The following is a 26,334-nucleotide window of genomic DNA, read 5'->3' as shown; positions in this document are numbered from 1 at the left end:
TGTCTTACAACCGAATGAAAGCATTATCCTTTATACTTTAATATAAATCATTCTCAATCATTAACCATGTATAATAAACCGAGAACATCAATAATACACAAGTACAAAGGGAGGGGCAACTCCCAGAAAGTCTGCCCAATGATATATTATAACAGCTCTTCTTCAATAATACAAATGCAAGTGATGCTTGACAGACTTCAAGCCAACACTTAGAATATTTTTACTCCAAGGCATAGAACAACCTTTTACACTCATGTGCACTTCTTGCACGAGGAGAAAGACTCACCCGAGTCACTTATCCTATTCACCCAAGTCCTGCACACGGTATCGTACATAATCGACCTTCATAACATCAACCCGGATCAAAACTGCGTTGTAGTCCAAAGGAGGAGCTACGCATCACCCATGCGTGCTTCCTTTCACTTCTGCGCAAGTCTTTTCCCTTTCTCGCTGATTAGAGTGCGAAGTTATTGTGTTCAAATGGAGCGCAGCCTCCTTATACTTATACGCTTGCCTGCAAGCGTATTTGCTTGAGGCCGACCCACTAAATTATACTATGGAAGCTCCTTCACGTTTATTTACATGTCGGCTTGGTTTAAACGTTATTATCCACGGTTCTTCACATATATATGTGCCATCGCATGTCCATATTACGCGTGCCCAAGTGCGAGTTTGGATACTTAGCCATTTCGGCGTTTTTACCCATCGTCGCATTTTATGTCACATATCGTCGTAAATAAGTGTCGCATGTTCGTTCGGCGCACGCCCGTCGTGTGCCCGCGCGGCCGCCCGCGCGCCCTCGTGCACGCTTTGCCCGGCGCCCGTCGCATGATCACCCGGAGGCATAACACCTATGAACCTGGCGGAAATGCTCATTCTGAATTAGGTTCAGAAATAAACACAAGAAATGAAGAGGAAACATCGCTGAATTACCTAGGACTTGGACTGAAGTGAATCTTACTAAACAGAGTTACTATTCGAACTTCTGAATTCATTGACCTGACGCGTGCCTGACGCAGCAGAACTTGGTTTGGTATATATACACAATGCTCTTATAGAATTTGGTTTGGTTATATATTGCTCTTATATGGTTTGAAGAAGAAAATAATAATAATCATATTTTTGTGAAAGAGATTAAGATAATTTTTTATTCAAATTTGATTAAAAAAATTAAATATTATTTTAATATTTAATTATCATAATTTTATAATTAATACTAAAAACAAAGGTTTATTCAGCCAATTAAAAATAATTTTAATCATAACTCAAGCATTATTTACCAGGAAGTTCCGGGCACTGATCATAATAATTCAAAATCTGTAAAAGCAAAAATATGGATTTCCATACCTCTCGATATGATGAACCCACCCAAGACGAACGTGATTAAGAGCACAAATGCACCAAAGGTGTTTGCAATTATAATATTGCGTGCCACAGCAGCTATTAAGCGAAAGAGTGCCAAACCTGTTTGGTGGAGTGCCACCAACAACAAAAAGTGTCGAAAAAACCTGTACAGGGTAAAGAAACCTCGTCAGCATATTTGAAAAAAAAAAGAGCAATTGAGATTTAACTTTGTTTAAAATCGACGGGAATAAAGTGGTGTGATTTTAGAAAATATTTTAATTTTATTAAATTATTGGAAGGGAAATTTTCAGGATTGAGAATAGGTTTATAATGAGTACTTGGATAGGGTAATGGAAAAAAAAAAAAAAAATATATATATATATATATATATATATATATATATATATATATAAATTCATTATAATTGGAAGAAATAAATATTATTTTCTTTCTTTAATTTATTTTTTTACAAATAACTTATTAAACTTTTAACTTATATTATTCCTCTCAAAACAAATAAAACGGAAACTAGCCTGCCTGTTTTTTCAGGGATTTAGTTCTTAGTTTTTAATATTGGGATAAAGAACTGTTCAACTATTGAATCAATTTTTAAATTAAAATCTAATATACCCTTGACCGAAAATCTAACCATATATCGTTTGATTGCTGCACGGTGTAAATGTACTTACCTGCTTGGGGCTGGGGCAAAATCGATCGTATAATAGGTAAGAGATACCCATGCTGTAGATTCGATTAAAGAAAGAGGAATTTCTGTAATGAATATAGGAAGAGAATATGCCCAGGCAGGGTAAAACATGAGATCTCTCTGCTTGTAGAAGACTTGAAGCTTTTCAATTGTGGTCGCAATGCCTGAAAGTCCGTTGAACATATTCATGACGAGACCAAGGAATAAAGCTCCAAAATAAAGGGAACCGTCCTCTAGATTTCTGTGATTCATGTTTGTACGAAAATAAACCGTCATAGCGATCATGGCGACGGAACTTATCTACGGCAAAACGATATTCGATTAGTAGTAGTCTTGTCTGCAAAAATCCCTTGGGAAAGAGATTCAGATGAAATAATGGTGATGTACTTGAATTCAATGGAAAGAATGATTGTAAGCCTGTGGGAATTTTCTTTTTCACCTGCAAGAATTTGAAGATATGGATGAAGGCATTCTTCTTCATAAGTAAAATCTGTCTGTCAAAACATGCTTTGAAAAGTCCTGTTTCGCTTAACCCGTATTTTTCTTCAGAGAGTGCTGCGGGATGGCTTTTTGCTTTATCGTATGGAATCGACAATTCTGAAATCAGATCGGCTCCGACGCGAAAAGATTTAAATGCTTCTGCAAACTCCTTCGCTGAGACGTATCGGTATGGCTTCCCACTGCTAGTACACCAGTACTGTTCCTGATCTTTTCGGGAAGTCATCTGTTTCAGACAAAAGGTCGGTAGATTTGTAATGTTGTTTTGCAATTCGTTTGTTTCAAATCAAAACTGATTAAAAGTTTTCAATGAGACTTGTTGAATATTAATTTGCAATCTTTAAAGAAGCAAGTTGCTGAAGTTTTTGGTTCAGATATTTTTGTCGATTTTGCCTGATGGAAAAATCATAACTTTAAGTTGTGGAATCTATGTTAAGAGGCTTTTCATCATTGGAAAAATATAACTTAAACTACAGAACACCGCTATTTCACTGAGAATTACATTTCAAAATTGAGAAGAAAAAAGAAAACTAAAAAAATCTATCGTCAGAATACGCCATATTCTACTGGAATACAATTTATATTTCAGAAATTCTCACTATTATGAATATGGCTAACTGTGAAGAAAAATATATTTTAATCAAATATTCAGTTTATTTTTAATATAATCAAGAACCAGAAACTTATTTAGCTACCTCTTGTAAAAAATCTGCAACTGCTTTCCTTTCGGGACATTTAAATCCCATGGTCCCGAAGAAATCCAGGACAAACTCTCTGGGTCCCTGGTACAAGATATAACCTTCCGACAGCATGATTAAATCGTCGAAGAGTTCAAACGTTTCAGGGGCAGGTTGCAGAAGAGAAACCACCATTGTTGCCCTCATAATATGAACAAAGTGGTAGAAGCATCGGATAATCCCATACGCGGTAGAGTTGTCCAGCCCTGTCGAAACTTCATCCATCAAGAAAGCTTTGCAGTCACCTCCAACAATCATCTCCCCTATTGTGACTCTTTTCTTCTGACCTCCGGAAATCCCTCTGAGCATTTGATCTCCTACCATCGTATCCGCGCATACCTCTAACCCCAAAGCCTGGTCGCAGCTGTTGAAATATTAATTTCAACCGCATTTACTGCAGCGTGGTTTGGCAAAACCACCCAGACTTCCCCGCACCACCATTCGCAAAAGGTTGTTTTCGTCAGAGGGCCTTTGACACAATCCGCGTCCAGTGTACAACTCCGAAACCACCAACTCCTCGGACGTTAAAAGTCGTTTGGCTTGTGTGAGGGCGTCCGATCAGGTCAACGGACAAAGATCTTATTCAACCTGCCAGAACATTAGTTTTGTTTTTATCGTCGTTTTTTTTATTTAATGTATTTAATGCACTGTCATAGTCATAGGTAAAAGTTGGTAAACGTTTTTAATTTTATTGTTTTTTAAATTTACGGAAGTATGGGTAAGGTATCGTAAGTGATATGTTTTGGTTTTGAAGTGTTGACTTTGTAACTTGGAAAAATACACGGGGATGAAAAAAAACACAGAGCACTGCAGTGCGAAAGTATGTGTGTAATGTAATATGTAATGAATGAGATGAAAAGGGCTAGTTGTAGCCAATAACAAACCACCAAAGAGCACAGCAGTGCGAACAAAAGGATTGTAAAGCATATGCATTGAAATGCATTGAAATGAATTGTATGGTGCGGGTAAATTTTTTTTGGTAAATGTAATGTAAGAAAACTTTACAGCATATGTAAAAATTGGTTTTTACAGCAGTATGTGTAAAAGATTTTTACACCAGTAAATGTAAAAGTTTTTTTTCAGCAGTAAAATGTGAATGAAGATTTTACACAGCAGTGTAAAAATCATTTGTAAAAGAGAGACAGTATTTTGTTTTGGTGAAAGTTCTTGGTGAATCCCTCTAGCAGAGGAAGAAAATTGTATCAGGGAGTTTATAAATTAATATAAGTTTATTTTAGCTGAGAAACTCTGCTTTACTCAGAATTTTTTTTTGGGGCTTCCCTGTGCAAAAGATCCTGAGGAGAAAAACAGAGCATTGCTCTGTGTTCAGTTAATTTGTGTTTGAAATTACCAGAAATTTCCAACATGGTATCAGAGCAGGCTTAGGCTCTTTGAAGGTGTTCAAGAAGCTGAAGGGAGGAGTCTTTTGTTGCAGCAACAAATCTTCCCCAGCAAAGTGAAGTCTCAGGCAAAAGATTCAGATATTCCTCAAAGTTTTTTTTGAGTTATTGTTGAAGAAACAATCAGTGTTTTAAAATACACAGTCAAGAAATTGAAACATAGTTGAGGATGCAAGGAATGGCTAGCACAAGCACTAGCATGGGTATGTTTAACACCCAGTTCCCACAGTTTAATGGGAAGAACTATGACTACTGGTCAATAACCATGAAAGCTTTATTTGTCTCACAAGATCTATGGGAGCTTGTTGAATATGGGTTTGAAGAACCAGCAGATGAAAATCAATTTAACAACTTAACTCAGGCAGAGAGAGATCTGCTGAAGAGCAACAGGAAGAAGGATGCAAAAGCCATTGTATTGTTGTATCAAGCAGTGGACCAGAGTTTGTTTCCAAGGATAGCAGCAGCTAAGACATCCAATGAAGCATGGAAAACCCTCAAGACAGCCTATCAAGGCATGGAGAAAGTGAAGACAACAAAACTACAATTGCTGAGGAGAGATTTTGAAAATCTGAGCATGAAGGAGTCAGACACCATTGATTCATTCTTCACACATGTGATTGGTCTGGTTACACAGATGAGGACTCATGGAGAAACCCTTGAAGAAAGGAGGATTGTGGAGAAACTGCTGAGGGTCCTACCCTCAAAGTTTGATGTGATTGTCACCACCATAGAAGAGACAAAGGATCTCTCAAACTTTTCAGTTGATGAGCTTCATGCATCACTGATAACACATGAGCAGAGGTTGAGTAGAAATGAAAACTCATCTCTAGAGCAAGCCTTTAAGACCCAGATGTCTTTTGGAAGAGGAAGAGGTCAACGCAGAGGAAACAAGAGAGGAAGAGGCAGAAGCCAGAACAGAGGTGGAAGGAACAGTCCAGCAAATGCTCAAGGAAGAGGCAGCAATCCAAATCAAAACCAAGGCCAAGGCAGCAGCCAACAAAGAGGACAACATCATGCTCAAGGACAAAGGTATGAAAAATCCAATGTCCAATGCTATTATTGTAAAAAATATGGGCATTATGCCAGTGAATGTAGGAAGAAGCAACATGATATGAGTAATAGACAAAATGCAAATGTCACTAGAGAAAACATCAGCCAAGATAATGTGTTGTTAGCTTGTAACATGGCTGAAACAAACAGTGAGGACATATGGTTTTTAGACTCAGGTTGCAGCAACCATATGACAGGAAACTTAGCCCTATTTTCTGCCCTAGATAAAAACATGAAATCAGAAGTCACACTAGGAACTGATAGCAAAATTTCTGTTATGGGAAAATGAGAGGTAAAAATATTTACAAAGCAAGGAGAAAGGAAAACCATAGCAGATGTCTACTATGTCCCTAGAATGAGATGTAACCTCTTGAGTATTGGACAGCTTGTTCAAAAGGGTTATAATGTTTTCTTTGTGAATGATGTGTGCACCATCATGGATATAGCACCCAACAAACGATGCATTGCTGAAGTGAAGATGACAAGGAACAGGATGTTCCCTCTTAGAATAAGGGCAGATTTGAAAAACAAAGGAGAAATTGCAGCAGTCACCCAAGAGGCTTTCCAAAGCATGCCAAAGGATGAAAATTGGTTGTGGCACTTGAGATTTGGACATCTCAACTTTGGAGGCCTTAACTTGTTAAGTAGAAAAGGAATGGTAAGAAGATTACCATTGATAGAGAAACCGGACAGCCTTTGTGAAGGTTGCATTTTGGGGAAACAAAATAGAGAAAGTTTTCCATCAGGTAAAAGCATAAGGGCAAAGGCACCCTTAGAGATTGTCCACTCAGACTTATGTGGACCAATGCAAAATCCATCATTAGCAGGCAGCCAATATTTCCTAACATTTATTAATGACTTTACAAGAAAAACTTGGGTATATTTTCTTAAAAACAAAAGTGAAGTGTTTGAAAAATTCCGAAATTTCAAAGCACTTGTGGAGAACCAAAGCGGGCTGCATATAAAAGTTTTGAGAACTGACAGAGGAGGTGAGTATATCTCCAAGGAGTTCCTACGGTTTTGTAGAGAAAATGGAATTCATAAACAATTTACAGCTAGGTACACCCCACAACAAAATGGAGTTGCTGAAAGGAAGAACAGGACCATCATGGATATGGCGAGGAGCATACTGAAGGCAAAGCATTTGCCAAATGATTATTGGGCTGAAGCTGTAAATTGTGCAGTGTATATTTTGAACAGGTGTCCTACAAAAGCAGCGTTGAACAAAGTGCCAGAAGAAGCATGGAGTGGGAGAAAGCAAGGTGTCACCCACATGAAAATTTTTGGATGTGTGGCCTATGCATGCATACCAGATCAGCTAAGGAGGAAGTTGGACAGCAAATGGGAGAAATGTATCTTCATTAGATACAGTGAGGAATCCAAAGCTTACAGGTTGTATATCCTATCTACCAATAAGTTTTTTGTCAGCAGAGATGTTCAGTTCATTGAAGAGGAAGCTTGGGATGGAAGCATAGAGAAAACAGTGAATGTTAAAAACTGTTTGTCTCATGATGAAGATGATGAGGAAGTGGCTGAAATACATCCCCAAACAGCAGCGCCAACACAAGGACAGCAAGGAACACCATTGAGGATAAATGATAGTGCTTCTCCAAGCACATCACAAGGAGGAAATTCAAGTGCATCTTCAAGCACTTGCACACCGAATGAAAGAGGTAAGAAATTCAGAAATTTAAGTGATATTTATGATGAAGGAATGAATTCATTGTTTGCCTTGTATTGTCATGTTGATGATCCTATTCATTTCGAAGATGCAATTAAAGATAAGAAATGGATAGAAGCTATGGATGAGGAGATGAATGCCATAGAGAGAAACAAGGCATGGGATTTGGGAGAGCTACCAAAAGGTAAAGAAGTCATTGGAGTGAAATGGCTCTACAAGACCAAGAGCAATGCTGAAGGCAAGATAGAAAGGCACAAGGCAAGGCTGGTTGTCAAAGGGTACAAGTAGCAATATGGAAGAGATTATGAGGAAACTTCCGCACCGGTTGCAAGAATGGAAACCGTGAGAGCAGTGCTGTCCATATCAGCACAAAACAAATGGAAAGTTTACCAAATGGACGTGAAGTCAGCATTTCTAAATGGAGTGTTAAAGGAAGAAGTTTATGTTGAACAGCTTCTAGGCTATGAGAAGAAAGGTGAAGAGCACAAAGTGTGCAGATTGAAAAAGGCTCTTTATGGGCTGAAGCAAGCGCCTAGAGCATGGTACAGCAGGATAGATTCCTATCTATTGGATAATGAATTTGACAAGTGTGAAGGGGAACCCACCGTTTACATCAAAGGAAAAGATGGTAAAATTTTAATTTTTGTCTTATATGTTGATGATGTTATTTTCACAAGTAATGATGATCAGCTCATTGAGAATTTTAAATCAGTCATGAAAGAGGAATTTGAAATGACTGACATGGGTTTCTTGAGATACTTCTTAGGCATAGAAGTAGATCAAAGATAAATATGTAAATCAAGTGTTGGGAAGATTTAACATGCAAGAATGCAAAGCAGCGATCACTCCCACAGTAATGGGATTAAAACTCATCAGAGAGGACAGCAGCAAGGATTTTGATCCTAGTTTGTACAAGAGTATTGTTGGCAGTCTTATGTATTTAACAGCAACTAGGCCTGACATTATGTTTGTTGTTAGTTTAATTTCCAGATTCATGGAGAGGCCAAAGGAGGCACATTGGCAGGCAGCAAAAAGAATTTTAAGGTATGTCAAAGGTACCAAAATGTTTGGCATATTATATAGTGTCTCAAAAAGTTCAGATTTAATTGGATACACTGATAGTGATTGGGCTGGAAGTGTAGATGATCGGAAAAGCACATCCGGTTATGTTTTTCATATGGGTTCAGGAGCCATTTCATGGGCTTCTAAGAAGCAGTCCATTGTAGCATTGTCTACAGCAGAGGCTGAATATGTGGCAGCTACAGCAACAACATGTCAAGCAGTTTGGATGAGAAGGATGTTGAGGAGCTTAGGCCAAGAGCAGACAAAAGCAACAGTGATTTTTTGTGACAATAGCTCAGCTATTGCATTATCCAAGAATTCGGTGTTTCATAAGAGAACGAAACACATCGACACAAGGTTTCACTACATCAGAGAATTGGTGAACAATGGAGAAATTGTTCTACAACATTGCAGGACTCAGGAACAGGTTGCAGACATTTTGACAAAGCCATTGGACCAGAAAAGCTTTGAATTTTTGAGGAAATGTTTGGGTATGACTGATAACCCAGCAGTTGAAATTAAAGGGGAGTGTTGAAATATTAATTTCAACCGCATTTACTGCAGCGTGGTTTGGCAAAACCACCCAGACTTCCCCGCACCACCATTCGCAAAAGGTTGTTTTCGTCAGAGGGCCTCCGACACAATCCGTTGCTGCCACGCGTCCAGTGTACAACTCCGAAACCACCAACTCCCCGGACGTTAAAAGTCGTTTGGCTTGTGTGAGGTTGGTGTGCGAATTGCGTCCGATCAGGTCAACGGACAAAGATCTTATTCAACCTGCCAGAACATTAGTTTTGTTTTTACCGTCGTTTTTTTATTTAATGTATTTAATGCACTGTCATAGTCATAGGTAAAAGTTGGTAAACGTTTTTAATTTTATTGTTTTTTAAATTTACGGAAGTATGGGTAAGGTATCGTAAGTGATATGTTTTGGTTTTGAAGTGTTGACTTTGTAACTTGGAAAAATACACGTGGATGAAAAAAAAACACAGAGCACTGAAGTGCGAAAGTATGTGTGTAATGTAATATGTAATGAATGAGATGAAAAGGGCTAGCTGCAGCCAATAACAAACCAGAAGAGCACACCAGTGCGAGCAAAAGGATTGTAAAGCATATGCATTGAAATGAATTGTATGGTGCGGGTAAATTTTTTTTGGTAAATGTAATGTAAGAAAACTTTACAGCATATGTAAAAATTGGTTTTTACAGCAGTATGTGTAAAAGATTTTTACACCAGTAAATGTAAAAGTTTTTTTCAGCAGTAAAATGTGAATGAAGATTTTACACTGCAGTGTAAAAATCTTTTGTAAAAGAGAGACAAGTTATTTTGTTTTGGTGAAAGTTCTTGTGTAAATCCCTCTAGCAGAGGAAGAAAATTGTATCAGGGAGTTTATAAATTAATATAAGTTTATTTTTGCTGAGAAACTCTGCTTTACTCAGAATTTTTTTTGGGGCTTCCCTGTGTAATTTGTGTTTGAAATTACCAAAAATTTCCAACAGCAGCTTTTCGACATTATTCATCATATCTTATCGTTGACAAAATATTTAAATGACGAAATCACAATGAGTTCTTCCTTCTGGAACACAAATTCGTCATAATGCTGGTTTTCTGTCCCTCCATGGCTATTGCCTAAAAATTTGAATATGTATTCAACAGTTCACTGTGAGTAATTTCAGCTTCACCTGAAAGAAAAAAAAAAGGACTAAATTCAGACCTGCACCGTTTTAATTTGAAGAGGATACCTTCATGAAAACATCAATGTCGGGGTCTGGTTTAAGCCCTAGTCGCTTCTCCCGCCTGGAAAGTTCACTCAATACATCTGCAGCCAAGAGAGCGGCTATTTTTATGTCTCTACTTCACAAATTAAGAATGACATAGCATTCAGGTTAGAAAATATACCAGATCTTGAACCAACGCCTGGGCAACGAGACGAGAAATCGAAAGTTTCTCTGACTGTCATTTCTCCCAGATGCACATCATGCTGACTGATGTAAGTCGACGTCTTCTGTGGCACGAACTCATTCATGGCATGTCCATTATACTTTACTTCTCCATCGACCTGAAACAAAGCTCGGATAGAAACCAATACAAATTATCTATTTATTTAAGAATATTGACGTAACTGAAACGAAAGCGTTTACACAAATAAATAAAATTATTTTACCTATAATATATTAAAGCAATATTGGATTTAACTTTAATTTTAATGATAAAATTTTTTTAGAATTTAGTTTTAGGAATTTCAATTTAATTATTAAAGAAAGGATATCCTGTTTATTTTATTTTAGAATTTAGTTTTAGGAATTTTAATTTAATTATTAAAATAGCGACGGAGGGACGGTAGGGATTTAACTGTATTTAAAATAGTGAAGTTAAAAAATAACATTTATTTAAAAAATAATTATGTTATTTTTGGGTTTTAATTTTTATTTTAAAAGTTATAAAATTAAATTAAAATAAAACATATAAAATGAGTTATGATTTTAGAGGGATGTATTTGAAATGGATGATATTAATATAAATAGCTATATTATTTTTGAGTTTTAATTTTTATTTTAAAAGTTATAAAATTAAATTAAAATAAAACATATAAAATGAGTTATGATTTTATAGGTGTATTGTATTTAAAAGCTATCGTATTAATATTAAGTATTTTTTTTGTAATTTTATTTTAAAAGTTATAAAATTAAATTAAAATAAAATATATAAAATGAGTTATGATTTTACATGTGTGTTGTATTTGAAAGTCATGGTATTAGTATAAGGTTTTTTTAGAAGAATTGATAATTAGGTTATTTTTTAGGTACCTAATTGATTCTAACTACTACCACTATAATAAATGGTTACATATGTCTCTTTCATAGGGATAAGTGAATCAAGGGGATTTGAATCTCTAGCCTCATGGCACATAACATTTCCCCAAAAAATTGATATTAATACATGGTATTGTAATAAAGTCTATTTACAAATTAAATTTCTCCATAATAAAGTGAGATAAAATTTCATAGTTAAAAATCTTTAAAATATATTTTCATATGTTTATGTTTTCTAAAATGTATACATGTTTTGCTCATATATTAATTTATATAAAATATATTTCCAAAATTTATATATTTAAAGATTGCTTGTGATCCTCCATATTAACGATCATGTTTGACTAGACTTGGTCCACACCAACCCTAAACTGACTCAACTTTTTAACATGTTTCCACCTTAATACAAGACCCAACTACCCCTTAAAATTTGATCCGAGAAGTCTTTCTAACTAGATCGATCCCAAACTAGTTATACTAATAAGATTTAACATATTTAAAAATACATTTAAAAAAAAAAACATAACCCTTCATAAGATGGAGAATACGAAATCTTCACATTCTTTCTTTGAATCCTTACTTTGAGTGTTTTGTCAAACCTTCCCGCAAGTGCCAAGAGCAGAGTGGTCCTTCCCGAGGCAGGAGGTCCAAGAAAAAGAGTCATCCTTCACAACGTGATACCACACAAAATTAGCGAAGACCACCTTTCACTGCAATCGTTTTTCATCAAAATCTCTCAAAACCGGTATTTGCCTGCCCGGCTTGATCACACCGCTGACATTTCGAAGAATTCCGAGTGTTTTCTTCTTACTCTTCCTCAACCGAAAGGTTTCCAAAGCATCCTGCGTACATTATTTTATAACCTTTAAATGTTAAATAAAAGAATTTAGTTAAGATGAAAAAATGTTAAATAAAAGAATTTAGTTAGGATGAAGATTTACATTGGGTGGTTCGAAAATTATTTATATATTTTGAAAAGATATTGAATCTGAACTTCCAAAAATTAAAAAAAAAAAATATTGTAAAAAATTATTTTAAAAAATTTAAAGCAAAATAAACTTCTCACATAAAATTCCTTTATTATTTATAATATAAATTAGATATCATTTTTGGGATTCAACTGCGTTAAGTAAGTCATTCAAGCGTATGACCATTTCCATGAGAGGTAGTCGTAACTGACTAATTTCTCATGATTTTTGAATAGTTCACTTAGCACTCATTGCATCGGGTGATGCTCACAGGGGTGAAGAAGTGGGATTGAAACTAGTGAAATGTGGAGAACGAATCACATAGCATCAATCATCACTTCCGGGGCTTGCACCCGGTAACCAGGACTTCCCAGGAGGTCACCCATCCCAGAACTCCTCTGGCTCAAGCGCGCTTAACTGTGGAGTTTTTCCCCACAATCAAGCCCACTTAGCTTGCTACCCCATTTGCAAAACCTTAGCAAGTATTGTGCCTCATCAACCATTCAAGTAGAGATCCCTTGACTCTTTTTGAATTTAAGTATGGGGGATTTACGCAGTGCATTATATTAGATATCATTTTTGGGATTCAACTGCGTTAATCCCCCATACTTAAATTCAAAAAGAGTCAAGGGATCTCTACTTGAATGGTTGATGAGGCACAATACTTGCTAAGGTTTTGCAAATGGGGTAGCAAGCTAAGTGGGCTTGATTGTGGGGAAAAACTCCACAGTTAAGCGCGCTTGAGCCAGAGGAGTTCTGGGATGGGTGACCTCCTGGGAAGTCCTGGTTACCGGGTGCAAGCCCCGGAAGTGATGATTGATGCTATGTGATTCGTTCTCCACATTTCACTAGTTTCAATCCCACTTCTTCACCCCCGGAAGTGATGATTGATGCTATGTGATTCGTTCTCCACATTTCACTAGTTTCAATCCCACTTCTTCACCCCTGTGAGCATCACCCGATGCAATGAGTGCTAAGTGAACTATTCAAAAATCATGAGAAATTAGTCAGTTATGACTACCTCTCATGGAAATGGTCATACGTTTGAATGACTTACTTAACGCAGTTGAATCCCAAAAATGATATCTAATATAATGCACTGCGTAAATCCCCCATTAGCAAGCTAAGTGGGCTTGATTGTGGGGAAAAACTCCACAGTTAAGCGCGCTTGAGCCAGAGGAGTTCTGGGATGGGTGACCTCCTGGGAAGTCCTGGTTACCGGGTGCAAGCCCCGGAAGTGATGATTGATGCTATGTGATTCGTTCTCCACATTTCACTAGTTTCAATCCCACTTCTTCACCCCTGTGAGCATCACCCGATGCAATGAGTGCTAAGTGAACTATTCAAAAATCATGAGAAATTAGTCAGTTACGACTACCTCTCATGGAAATGGTCATACGTTTGAATGACTTACTTAACGCAGTTGAATCCCAAAAATGATATCTAATATAATGCACTGCGTAAATCCCCCATACTTAATATAAATTAGTTTTTATTTATTTCATATGTAAATAAAAGTGCTAACACGTTAGTTTTTATCTATTTCATATGTATATAAAAGTGCTAAGTGCTAACCCGTTGCAACTTCTCCATAATCTAAATCCAAGATAATAATAATCATACGCAGTGCCATCACACGACATCATATAACAATTACAGCGATATTTCACAAATTATTTTTGACGTCTACGCGGAGGGGAAAATGGTGATAAAATTCACCAGTCCAGCTCTGGTAACCATGGAACTGGGAACAATACCTCCACTATATTCAACGTCCAGTTAATTAATGTCGGCAGTGCCCTGCTACCAAGGTAGACACGGGAAGAAATATTCAACTTCTCGAAGCGGATCTCAATCTCTGGTAACATAATGCCAACCCTGATCAATACCACAAGATAAGCGCATCGTTCAGCTCAGAGAAATTAGATCTGAGTAGCAACTAACTCAATTAAGCATAATATTCTAAATAAAATGTAGGCACAGGCATAAATTTCTAAATAAAAAATAGGTAGAGGTGTTGAATTTAACTGGACTGTAAATTCCGAGAATCTTTTAAAACCTCATTCCTATTTATCAAATTTTTTGAAATATTCTCGTAACAAAAAAATGCAATCAAGAAAAAATAATACTCAGCAGAGGCAAGGCAAGGATCAAAATCCAAACCTTTGAAGTCTTTGATGAAGTTTTTGCAGGAAGTGTTCATTATCTTGGGCTGTTACTCCGACAAGTCTCTTAACCAGTTTCTTCCGAGTTTCAAGAGGAATATTTGCGACGTCGATCTGCTGCAAGTGATTATGAATGTGAGAAGATCCAGCCACTGCAACGACCACGTCGTTGAGAATCGAATTTCTGACACGCTCGTTTGTGGGGAGCCTCTCTATTGCTGCCCATATCATCTGCGCCACCGCCTCCTCCTCCTCCGCAGATATGCGCTCTCTTAAAGTTTTTGAGAGTCGATCAGTGCTTTCAAACGAGGGCTTTGAGCTGCCGGAACAGGAACTGCTGGTTGCCATTACCTCCTGCAAATAATTCAGTTAGGACCTTATAATTTCTTTTTGAGTGTGAGAATCTAAAAGTTGAAAAACGCTTTGTCATATGGAATAGCGGTGCAGTTGAATGCCTGAATTTTTTATTTTGACATTATGTGTGGGCTTGAATATCTATTGGAAATATACTTGACTTTGACTTGAGGCCAAGATAAAAATTCGAATCAAAAATTTTAAATTCGGAAAATAAAATCCATAATATATATATATATATATTTATTTTAATAATGATATATTTTGATTATTTTTTCTAATTTATTTTAAGATTGAAATAATTTCTAATAATTCTAAATAGACTGATATAGCTTTTTAGTTTCAAAATTTATTTGTCAAAAATTTTTATCTAATAAATAAATATATATTTATAAAATATCATTTTAAATTTATTTATTATTTTAAATTTATTTATTTATGTAGACCAGGTCAATATAAAAATATATTTAGAAAATAAATGTATTTTTTTTCCTTGTTTTATTGGCTTTCCAGTCTTAGAAATTGAAAAATGAAAATTTTCCAATTTGACAATTGTTTCTATTTTCTTAATTTTCTTGAAAAATGAAAATTTTCCAATTCGAAAATTGTTTCTATTTTTCCTTTTCTAAATACATAATTAGAAACCTTAATATTATATATTTTTAAGTGTAATTATTTCAAGTGCACACCGCCATGGCTCTTTAACTTCGGGAGGTCACCTCCGCCATTCTTGCATCGCCTTACCTCATCAAAGATCTAACAGTCACCACCGCCCAATTACCTCATCAAAAATTTAACCGTCACCACTGCCTGCCTGCAGAAAATGAAAGGGCAACAAGGCCTCACAAAATAATATTTTAATTGATGTAACCCACTTCAGTTTTTGCTATAAATAGAAGAAGGATCAGTGAAAGGTGAACATCATCCACTCTCTACTTTCTTATTTGCTAATGTAATTTGGCCGCTATCGCTGCAGTTTATCGACTTCCTGTTCTATATTGTTTCTTTCGTCTGGTATCGGAGCCAGTTTGTAGTTTGTGGAGTGCTGGAATCTGAGAGTTGAGGCTGACAGAATTTGAGAAGACGTTTGGTTTGTGAAGAAGAAAAGAGATGGTGTGCAGAGCGCCTGTGACCGAAACAGTTGGTGTTGTAGAGGAATTGTTGCTGAGTGGCGTAGAGCTACATTGAAAACAAATATTTTTGGCGCTGTACAGCCTTGCTGCATGATGTGATTGCTACAACGACCCCAGCAAAAGTGCAGAAGATTGTACGCTAAACCTGAGCTTCCCGTGAGTTATTGTTTGGTGGAAGAATTTTAAATTCAAATTTTTATATCAATACAAAACCAGTGTTTTAGCTATCAGTTTTTTGTTGTCTTTAACACTTTATATGCCTTTACTTCAGAATTATGAGTCCACTTTTTCTTCATACATACATCTTTGCTCCGTCACCTCAAAGTTAATTGTTAAGTTATTATCTTGACTTACTACTGAGTTACTACCCATGAGTATCTTCGTTGTTTTTTTTTGGGAGAATGGTCTATGTTGTCTAAATTATTTTTATATAGGGTAGAGAAGCATCTACATCATATTTTCTAGCCTTAGCGTTTAATTTTCTTGTCCATTGTTATAAGCAACTCATCCATATTTAAAGAGTATTTCATATTCACTTATTATTGCTAGTGAATAAGTCTAAGTTGCCATCTTTTTTTTAGTTGTCGTGAGTCTGAAGAGCTATAGCTATATTGTGAAAGCACTCTTACATTCCATCTTAAGAATTCGGCCTTCTGTGAGATATGGCGACAACTACTAATATTATTCAGTCATTAGTTTCTATTCTAAATGAGAAAACCCCTTATTCCTGGTTTATTCGAATGAGAATATTGTTGTGTTCTCATGATCTTTAGGGATTTGTTGCTCATGGGTATCCGAGCTGCTAATGAGGAAGCAGTGTTGAACGAAGGTTGTTGAGAGAGAATAGAAAGAAGGATAATAAATCTCTTGGCCTTATCAAGGCTTAGATGACGTGATACTTTCAAAAGTCTCAAATGAAAAATCTTTGAAGAAGGCATGGGACACTCTCGAATCATGTTATCACGGTGTATCGAAAGTGAAGAATGCCAAGTTGCAGAATTTAAGAAGAGATTTCAAGAATCTGAAAATGAAAGACAGTGAAATTATGGATGCTTTTATGACTCAAGTCATGAGTGTTGTGAATCAATTGAAACAGTGTGGAGAAAACCTCTCAAACGAGAGAGTGATCGAGAGTGAATGCCTTCAAAACTCAGCTTCAATTTAATAGAGGAAGAGGTAGAGAAATATCGAGTAATAGAGGAAGAGGTAGCAGAGTAGTTGATCAAAGACGTGTGCGAGATAATTATGATCATGAAAAAAAATATCAGCAATGTCCTTCTAATTTAAGGGGAGTAACAATAGAACTTGGCATCGAGGAAATCAAAGGTATGATATGTCGAAAGTTCAATGTTATTACTACAAAAAAAATGGCCATTTTGCTATTGGGTGTTTGAAGAGGCAGGCGAATGCTAGTAAGCAATCTGCACACATCTTAGAAGAATTTGAAGATAATCATAAGCCAGTGTTTATGACTTGTAATGTGACTCAAGAATGTTTGAATGATATTTTGTTTTTAGATAGAAGCTGTAGCAATCACATCAGTGGAAACAAAGATTTTCTTTCCAAGCTAGACACCAGTATTTAGTTTGAAGTCATGTTGGGTAATGATATTAAGGTATGTTAAAGGTAAAGGAGTGATTTTTGTTTATACTAGAAATGGTGAAAGAAGAACAATTGATGATGTGTATTATGTACCTAGTTTAAAATGTAATTTGTTGAGCATTGGACAATTGATAGAGTAAAGGTATAGAGTGTTCTTCAAGAATAATGTGTGTACCATCATTGACAAATATCCAAGCAAACAATTGATAGCAAGAGTAGAAATGACAAAGAATAGTATGTTTCCACTTATAATGAGAAATGAATTTTCTCCCTTCTTGAATGCTTATAAAACTAATAATTTCGATGAATCGTGGTTATGGCGTTTAAGATATGGTCATTTATATTTTGGTGGTCTAGATTTGATGCAGAAGAAATAGATAGTGAAAGTGTTACCTAGTATTAAACAACCAAGGAGCTCGTATAAAAGTTGTATACTTGCAAAGCATCATAGAAAGAAATGTGTATCTAGAGTTTCGTATAGGGCGAAATATCCATTGGAGATTGTTCATACAGGGCGAAATCTCCATTGGAGATTGTTCACATAGATTTATGTGGACCAATGCAAACACCTTCTTTGGTTGGTGATGTTTAATTTTTAACTTTTATTGATGACTACAGTGGAAAAACATGGGTTTATTTTCTGAAACAGAAATCTAAAGAATTTTCTACATTTAGAAGATTTAAAGTTATGGTTGAAAAGGAAAGTGGAAAGCATATTAAAATTTTGAGATCAGATAGAGGTGGTGAATATATGCTAACGGATTTCATTGAGTTTTGTCAATCACATGGAATCAAGATGTGGTTTATAGGACGTTATACTCCATAGAAAAATGGAATAGTTGAATGGAAAAATCGAACTATTATGAATATGGCTCAAAGTATGTTGAAGGAAAAGCATATACCAAATGAATATTGGGGAGAAGTAGTAGCTTGTGTTGTTTATATTCTTAATAGAAGTCTGACTAAGAGCGTAAAGGACCGAGTTCCTAAAGAATCCTGGAATGGTAAGAGTTTTCATATATCTCATTTAAGAATTTTTGGATGTGTTTCTTATGCACATGTTCCTAAAGAATTGAGAAAGAAGTTAGATGATAGAAGTGAGAAATGTATCTTTATTGGATACAGTGAGGAATCTAAAGCATATAGACTCTATAATCCCATCACCAAGAAATATATTATCAGTAGAGATGTTGAATTCAAGGAAGAAGAAGCTTGGGATGGAAGCATAGATAAATATATTGCAAAGGGAGTTGTGTTATCTCATGGAGATGATAATGAAGATGAGCCAGAACTATAAGGTGGACAGTCGATTTCATATACACTTATGCAAGCACTTCAACAAGCCAATCACCAAGAGTTAGTCCATTACAATTCATAACACCGAGAAATAAAGAACATGGCGAACCATCAGGTTATGGTGGAAAACAAACAACAAAATGTGAGGTGAGTAATGAATCTAATCCTACAAAACCTAGATTAAAGAATAGAATTGAAGGTTAGAAGACTAGAAGTTTAAAGGAATTGTAAGAGCAGGATGATGAAATAGATCAAGTTTCAAATTTTGCATTACTTGCATATGATCTAGTAAATTTTGATGAAGTTGTGAAAGAAAAAGCTTGGATAAAAGCCATGGAAATTGATGCTATAAAAAGAAATAATACTTGGGAACTTATAGATTTACCTGAAGATAAAAATACTACGTGTTAAATGGATTTACAAACTAAAGTTAATGTTGAAGGTGAAATTGAAAAGCATAAAGCAATACTTGTAGCTCAGGGGTTCATTCAACAACCTTGTATTGATTATAATGAAACTTTTGCGCTTGTAGCTAGACTTGACCTAGTAAGAATGGTATTAGCTATTGTTGCACAAAATAAATTGAAAATATATCAGATGGATGTTAAGTCTATATTTTTAAATGGTTTTTTGAAGAAGAGGTTTATGTGAAACAAACTTGTGGATATGAAATTGATGGTCAAGAACATAATTTTAACAAATTAAATAAAGCATTATATGGATTGAAACAACCACCCCGAGTATGGCATAATGGAATTGATGAATATCTAAATAACAATGGATTCATGAGGAGTCCAAGTGAGCCAACTTTTTATACAAAATTAAACGAGGAAGGTAAATTTTTTATTGTGTCTATATGTCGATGATTTGAAGTAACTCAGTCTGAAGATGGTATTTTCATTTTTCAATTTAAGTATGCAAAGGATATATTGAAAAGGTTTGAGATCGAGAATTGTAAGCCACTTGTAACCCAAATTGCAATTCGTACAAAACTCAGTAAGGATGATCAAGGTTCAGATATTGATCCAACTTTTTTTAAGCCATTGGTTGGAAGTCTTATATATTTGGCTACAACAAAGCCTGATATAAAGTTTGTTGTAAGTTTAATTTTCATATTCATGGAGTCTCCAAAGAGTACCTATTGGCTAGTTGGAAAAAAATTAAGATATGTTGTTGGAACAAGAAATTATGGTATCCTGTATGCATCTGATTCAGATTTTAAGCTAACTGGATATACTGATAGTGATTTTGAAAACAAAATTGATGACAGAAAGAGCACATGTGGGTATGTGTTTGGTTTTGGTTCAGGTGCAGTTTCATGGGCATCAAAGAAACAATCCATTATGACTCTATCATTAGCTAAAGCAGAGTATGTTGCAGCCACAACAATATGTCAAATTGTGTGGATGAGAAGAATTTTGAAAGAATTGTTGCATGAACAAAAAGAACCAACTCAGATTTTGTGTGACAACAAATTTTCTATTGCATTATCAAGAAATCATGTTTTCCGTAAAAAGAGTAAACATATTGATACGAGGTATCACTTCATTCGAGAATTAGTAAGCAATAATGAAATATGTATGGATTTCTACATATCAGAAGACCAATTTGCAGACATATTTACAAAACCCTTGGGAAAATAATTGTATGAAACTCACACGAAAAACATAAGAATATGTATGGTGTAAGGACATTTTGATAAAAGCAAACGTTTTTATTTTTTTTATTTTTTTTTGTGAAATAATTAAGGGGGTGAATTTAAGTGTAATTATTTCAAGCGCACGTCATCTTCCAATCACCATTGTCATTCTTGCACCCCCTTACCTCATCACAGATCTAACAGTCACCACCATCTACAGAAATGAAAGGGGAACACTGCCTCACAAAATAATAATTTAATTGATGTAACTCACCATTGTCATTCTTGCACCGCCTTACCTCATCAAACATCTAACAGTCACCACCATCTACAGAAATGAAAGGGAAACACTGCCTCACAAAATAATAATTTAATTGATGTAACTCACTTCAGTCACCATGGTCTACAGAAATGAAAGGGAAACACTGCCTCACAAAATAATAATTTAATTGATGTAACTCACTTCAATTTTTGTTATAAATAGAAGAGCGAGAGGCGGAGATATCCACTCTTGAATTTCTTATTTGCTAGTGTAATTTGGCAACTATAGTTGCAGTTTATAGACTTCTTATATATTGTTTCTTTCAATGCTTATTTTTCTCCTGTGCTTTCTTGGTTGTGCAACCCTTCAAAGCAAAGCAAGAATGAAGTTGTAAAATGAAAATTTTCCAATTTCACAATTGTTTCTATTTTCTTTAACTTTTTTTTTCTAAATACACAATTATTTATATATGTTAAAACCTTAACATTATATACCTAAAAATTATAAGCAAATCAATCTCTTCATAAAACCATAATATAACTATCTAACAAATTCATTTCCTACCAAAAAAAAATCAAAATCAAAGAAAACACTTCATCCCTTCATAAAACCACAACATATCTAAAGTTATATCCAGAAAGTCAAAACCATCACTCCTCACTTACCTGCCCTCCTAACTCCTTAGAAAACACTCTTAGTAAAAGTATTGTTTTTCTTTAAGCTCAAAGGAACGAACCGAATTGAATTTCAATGAATTATTCGCGCCCCCAATGGAATTGACTTATTTCCGAACCTTTTGCCTCAATTCCAGCTAATTTGATAATTATGCTTGACAGTTGAAATGAGAGGACATCCAATACGTCTTTCCAAATGCATGATTATTACATTAGAACCATTATACTAAAATTTCAAATGTATGGTTATTACACAATTTTTTGAATGGGTGTACTATTAAGGCACTCCTTGCAATAGGTCATTGGTTCAAATCCCCTGTGGGTACTTATCTACCAAAAAACCTTTAAAAAACAACAACAAAATTCATATAATTAATGTTTTAATATTGTATTACTAACTAAAAATATCTTAATCCTTTTATATGATCCCCTATGGGTACTTACCTACCAAAAAACTTTTAAAAACAACAACAAAATTCATATAATTAATGTTTTAATATTGTGTTACAACTAAAAATATCTTATTCCTTTTATATGCGTAACTCTATCTTGTAAATGTATAAATATGAGAATTTTTAATTCATTTAACACATTTTGGATTATAATTTTTTCTAATTTTATTTAAATAAAAAAATTTAAAATTTAAAATTTTACTTTACTTTTCAATTGAATATTTTTTTAAATATTTATTTTATAAATTAATAAATTTACTCTTCTTTTTAACTATACAATATCATTATTTTTTAAAATATTTTTTCCTCAATTAAAAAATTTTCTCTACTTTTTAACCCTGCACTATCATCATAAAAAAATTAAATAGTTAATGTTAAAAGGTGTTTTATTATTATATTATTTAAATAATTTAAATTTCAAAATATATCTGAATATAATAATGCAAAAGCAATTAATGGAAATATTTACTAAAAAATTAGTATTTCAGACTTCACATTAAAGACATGGAAAACATACTTATCAAATTTTACACTTAATGCCACTATTCGAAACCGAAAAGCATGTGGACAGCGCAAAAAGTTAGACAGCACTCAGAGACGAACGACAGCCTTCTTCGTAATAACTCGTGCTCACTTCTATAATAATCTCGACCGATAAAATCGCTGACAATCCATGAGCATAAATGACTTTTTTAAAGATTTTTTTTCTGATTACTTTTAATTAAAACTAGTATATATTTTTAATTTTAAGGAGGTTAAAAGTGGGTGAAAAATGCTATTATATTTATAAATTAAATTATGTCAATAAAAATGGAGTTGTTTTTAGTGTGATTTTTAGAAGTTTTTGCGGTGGGTTTTTTCGTCAAATTTCTCTAAAATCAAGTAGGAATTTATTGAAATTACAAGCTTGATGGGTAATCCTATGCAATTGAAGTGGCCTACGGGTTTTCCAGGGTGCTGAATCCATATATACAGTCAAAAAACTAGTTTAAATAACACAAATCAAGATTTCAACTCAAATTTTTCCATCAAATTCCAGCACCAGAAAGTCCAAAAAATCATACTAAAAACAATTCCAATAAAAATAACTATTCAATATTTATAAAATTTAAAATAAAAATAAATAAATTGAAAGGTTAATAATTATTAATTATGTTATTTTTATACTTTGATGGGGTGGGTGAGGTGGTACGAGACCTCGCCCCTAAGAGGCGGAATGATTCAGTATGACACATGCTCTTAGACGTAATGACGAAGCAAGTGGCCAAGGTCGATTAGAAATATTGAGAATGCGTTAGGTTTCTTATGTTGGCTAATGTATTAATCATTATTTGGTTTTTTGGTATGGGAGGTAAGGTGAGCAGTTTTAACTTGTGTGAGTGTGTATAGGCTTGTTATTTGTGCATGTCTCTTGGTCTTGGTCGCTTGAAATTGAACTGGTTTGGTTGCAGGAGGTATGTGTATTCTTGCTTCTTTATTGGGAGGGTGTAGCTTTAACCCAAAATCTGGTTTTGGGGGTTTGGAGAGGTGGAACTATGTGGCCCTCTTTTATAGGAGGCACTATAAAAGACTATGTTTCGAGGGTTGCAAGTAATTTGAGTCATAGTTAGCATGTTGATAGTGCTTATGGCTATTGTGGGCACGAGGTGAGTGCACTCTCTTAAGCCGGCTAGAATAGTCGAAAGTGGAGGCGTGGCGGGCGCTTCCTCCATTATGAAGAACTGGTGCCTTTTTAGCTGGAAGGGTATGCTTTGCCAATGAGGGCATGCTAGGCTTGGAGTTGGGACAAGGGGCCAACTCAGGGAGTGGGTTGTTCGCGCGAAGGAAATGGACGATGATGTGGAGGGGGTCATGGGCATGAAAAGTGAAGTCGCACATGTTTGCGCTGAGTCTCAGAGTCGGGTGGAGCAGTTGTCGTTGTTGGCTTCCATAGTAGAGCAGCTTCGCAACATCCTGGCTAGCCTAGAGGTCATGTGTCATCAAAGTTATGATGACAAAAATGAGACGATAACTTACATCTATGACATCCAATTCAATGAGGGGGATATTGTGGACACGCTTATCTTTGTGCGCAAAATTCAACGCTGCACTAATGAGTTGTTGGATGAGGTCGAAGTGAGGCTTGCTCACATTGACTCCCACATTCATGAAGCCCACGGGCCTAAGCGCTAGTCATGCACCAATTCATCCCCTTGATATGTCATATACCAGTTGCTTTTTGGTTTTGCTAGTCTCTATTTTTGTGATGATGTCTATTTTTGCATTGTTCTAATCATATTAGATTAGAATAAAAGAGAGAGAAAATTTAATGAAAATGTTTTAACTTACTATTATTTCTTTGTATAATATTTCAAATTATAACTCAAATACAACCCATATTATATGTATTTTTCTAATTAAAAAAATAAAATAAAATATTTAATTAATTTTAAATCAAATAAATATAACAATAATATTATATATAATTAAATAAATAATATTATTATATTAAAATTTAAAATTCATCCTTTTAAAAACAATAAAATATAATATAATTATTTCGATATAATATAATTTAAAATATAATATAATTATTTCGATATAATATAATTTTCATGGGTAGTAAATCATCGTCGTGAAGAATAATGTAATAATATTATGAAACGTGATGTTATTTATAAATTTGAATTTTGAATTTTTATATAAATATATAAAATGGTGAATTCAAAGTCATGAAAATATATATTATAAATGAAAAGATATAAAATATGAGGTTTTAGATGGATGGCAATATTTTTTGATGTAAAGTAACTGGTTCAATTTCCCAATCTAATCTCTAAGTAATATATTAGACATAATAAAAATATAATTGCGAAACATAAAACAGGAAAAAAAAACAAAAAAATGTTTCTATTAAAAAAGATATTCCATAAATAAACATTCACATTATAAAAGCCTTATCAATCTGTTTAGTTTTCCAAATTGCTAAACCGAACACAGATTTCTTATAAGTTTCACCATGACATGAAAAGAAACCTCTTCAGACCAAGCCAGATATGCGCAGAAACTCAAATCTCAATCACAAGAGGGAATGGATGCAAACCAAACCACAACATACGCATAAAGAGAAATAGATAAAACTTCTGCAAAAGTAAAAGCATGCGTTGCAAATCAAGCAGACATGACCATTGATATCACACCTGAATAATTCTGTGTATTGTCCAAACTCCACGGATCTGCACCTGCCCTCTTGCATCCAGAGAAGTAGTACCCTGAAAAGAGAAAAACCAGTAATGAAAAATAGGGCGACGGAGAGTATATAAATAGATATAAGCGTGCAGATTTTAAGTAGCGTTATGCAAATTTCCTATGTTTAACTAATCAAATACAACAACACAATATGAATCAGTTTTCAAAGGCCGAGAAATGTTTTCAGGCTTCTCTTTCTGCACGGAGGTGGAAATGACTGGTTGAGAGTCAGAGCCGTACACGTAAAGCCGACTGTAAAAATCAGGTGGCCCTTCCCAAGAATTATGGAGCACATTAGAAAAATGGATGTCCTTTATACCATTCCTTCCAGATAACACCAAGCAGAATACCTGTCACGTTGAAGATTTTCTGCTACTCGACAACTCAACGAATTGTATGCGCAGATCCTCCACATGACTGTGGAGTCGTGTTGCAAATTCTAAGCGTCAGCGTTGTAGATGTAGACCATTCCTTGCAGGTAACGAAAAGCGCAATTTTCGGACACATTGAAGAATACAACCCTATCAAAACAACTCAACGATTCGTATGACCAGATATGCGACCAGTTAGACTTGCGCTCAGTGTTGGAATTTCAAAGTTAAATTTGATGTGAGTTCAAAAGGGAGTTGTTAACTTTTTGGACTTTCTCCTGCAGGAATCTGACCTAAAAAAAATGTGTGTATATGTCGGAATAAAGTGTATATGTATGGTTAGTGGTAAAAATTAAATATTAAATTTCATAATTTAATAGACAAATTATTAGATTTTTTTAATAAATATTTTAATATGTTTATTTTGGAATAAGATTTGTAAAAATTTTATTTTAATTATTGATAATTATTTATTTGTAAAAATTTATTTTAATTATATATAATTATTTATTTTGGAATAAGATTTGTAAAAAAAAAATTAATTATTGATAATTATTTATTTTGGAATAAGATTTGTAAAATTTTATTTTAATTATTGATAATTATTTATTTTGGAATAAGATTTGTAAAATTTTATTTCAATTATGGATAATTATTAGGTAGATGGTAAGTATTTGAGCTTTACAAAATATTTGGTATTACTCATAAATCAAATATTGAGATTTGTCTCAAATATAGTTATGCCCATTTTGTTTTTTTAATTAAATCTATTATTGAAAAAATGTCATATGAACGTGTGTATCATTTTTTTGGGCATGTGGTATTAGTAAATCATAGTATTGGCCCAAAGCATATATACAAGTTAAGAATCTCCATGGTAAAGTAGGGTGACTCTCCA

At 34.5% G+C, this 26,334-nt stretch overlaps 1 protein-coding gene across 1 annotated transcript in view; it reads right to left on the bottom strand.

Annotated features, from left to right (window-relative positions):
* The window catches only part of LOC149229060 (ABC transporter G family member 39-like), a 68,502-nt gene extending 43,388 nt beyond the window's left edge, over window positions 1-25,114 (bottom strand). The window contains exons 1-12 of the mRNA XM_089380949.1: window positions 25,017-25,114; window positions 14,424-14,779; window positions 14,018-14,138; window positions 12,046-12,134; window positions 11,873-11,957; window positions 10,379-10,538; window positions 10,222-10,298; window positions 10,065-10,108; window positions 3,244-3,649; window positions 2,490-2,774; window positions 2,034-2,350; window positions 1,348-1,508 (exon numbers count right to left, since the gene is read on the bottom strand). Of these exons, the coding sequence (XP_089237075.1) occupies window positions 1,348-1,508; window positions 2,034-2,350; window positions 2,490-2,774; window positions 3,244-3,649; window positions 10,065-10,108; window positions 10,222-10,298; window positions 10,379-10,538; window positions 11,873-11,957; window positions 12,046-12,134; window positions 14,018-14,138; window positions 14,424-14,773 (2,095 nt within the window). The 5' untranslated portion in view covers window positions 14,774-14,779; window positions 25,017-25,114. The remainder of the gene's footprint in view (window positions 1-1,347; window positions 1,509-2,033; window positions 2,351-2,489; window positions 2,775-3,243; window positions 3,650-10,064; window positions 10,109-10,221; window positions 10,299-10,378; window positions 10,539-11,872; window positions 11,958-12,045; window positions 12,135-14,017; window positions 14,139-14,423; window positions 14,780-25,016) is intronic.
* Window positions 25,115-26,334: the final 1,220 nt, after the last annotated feature.

The sequence above is a fragment of the Pinus tabuliformis genome, chromosome J (assembly GCF_031772625.1).
Source record: "Pinus tabuliformis cultivar Carrire ecotype Pingquan chromosome J, CPIR1, whole genome shotgun sequence".
Classification (NCBI taxonomy): Eukaryota; Viridiplantae; Streptophyta; class Pinopsida; order Pinales; family Pinaceae; genus Pinus; species Pinus tabuliformis.
Note: the sequence above shows the minus strand (reverse complement) of the source record. Positions and strands in the feature narration are given on the sequence as shown.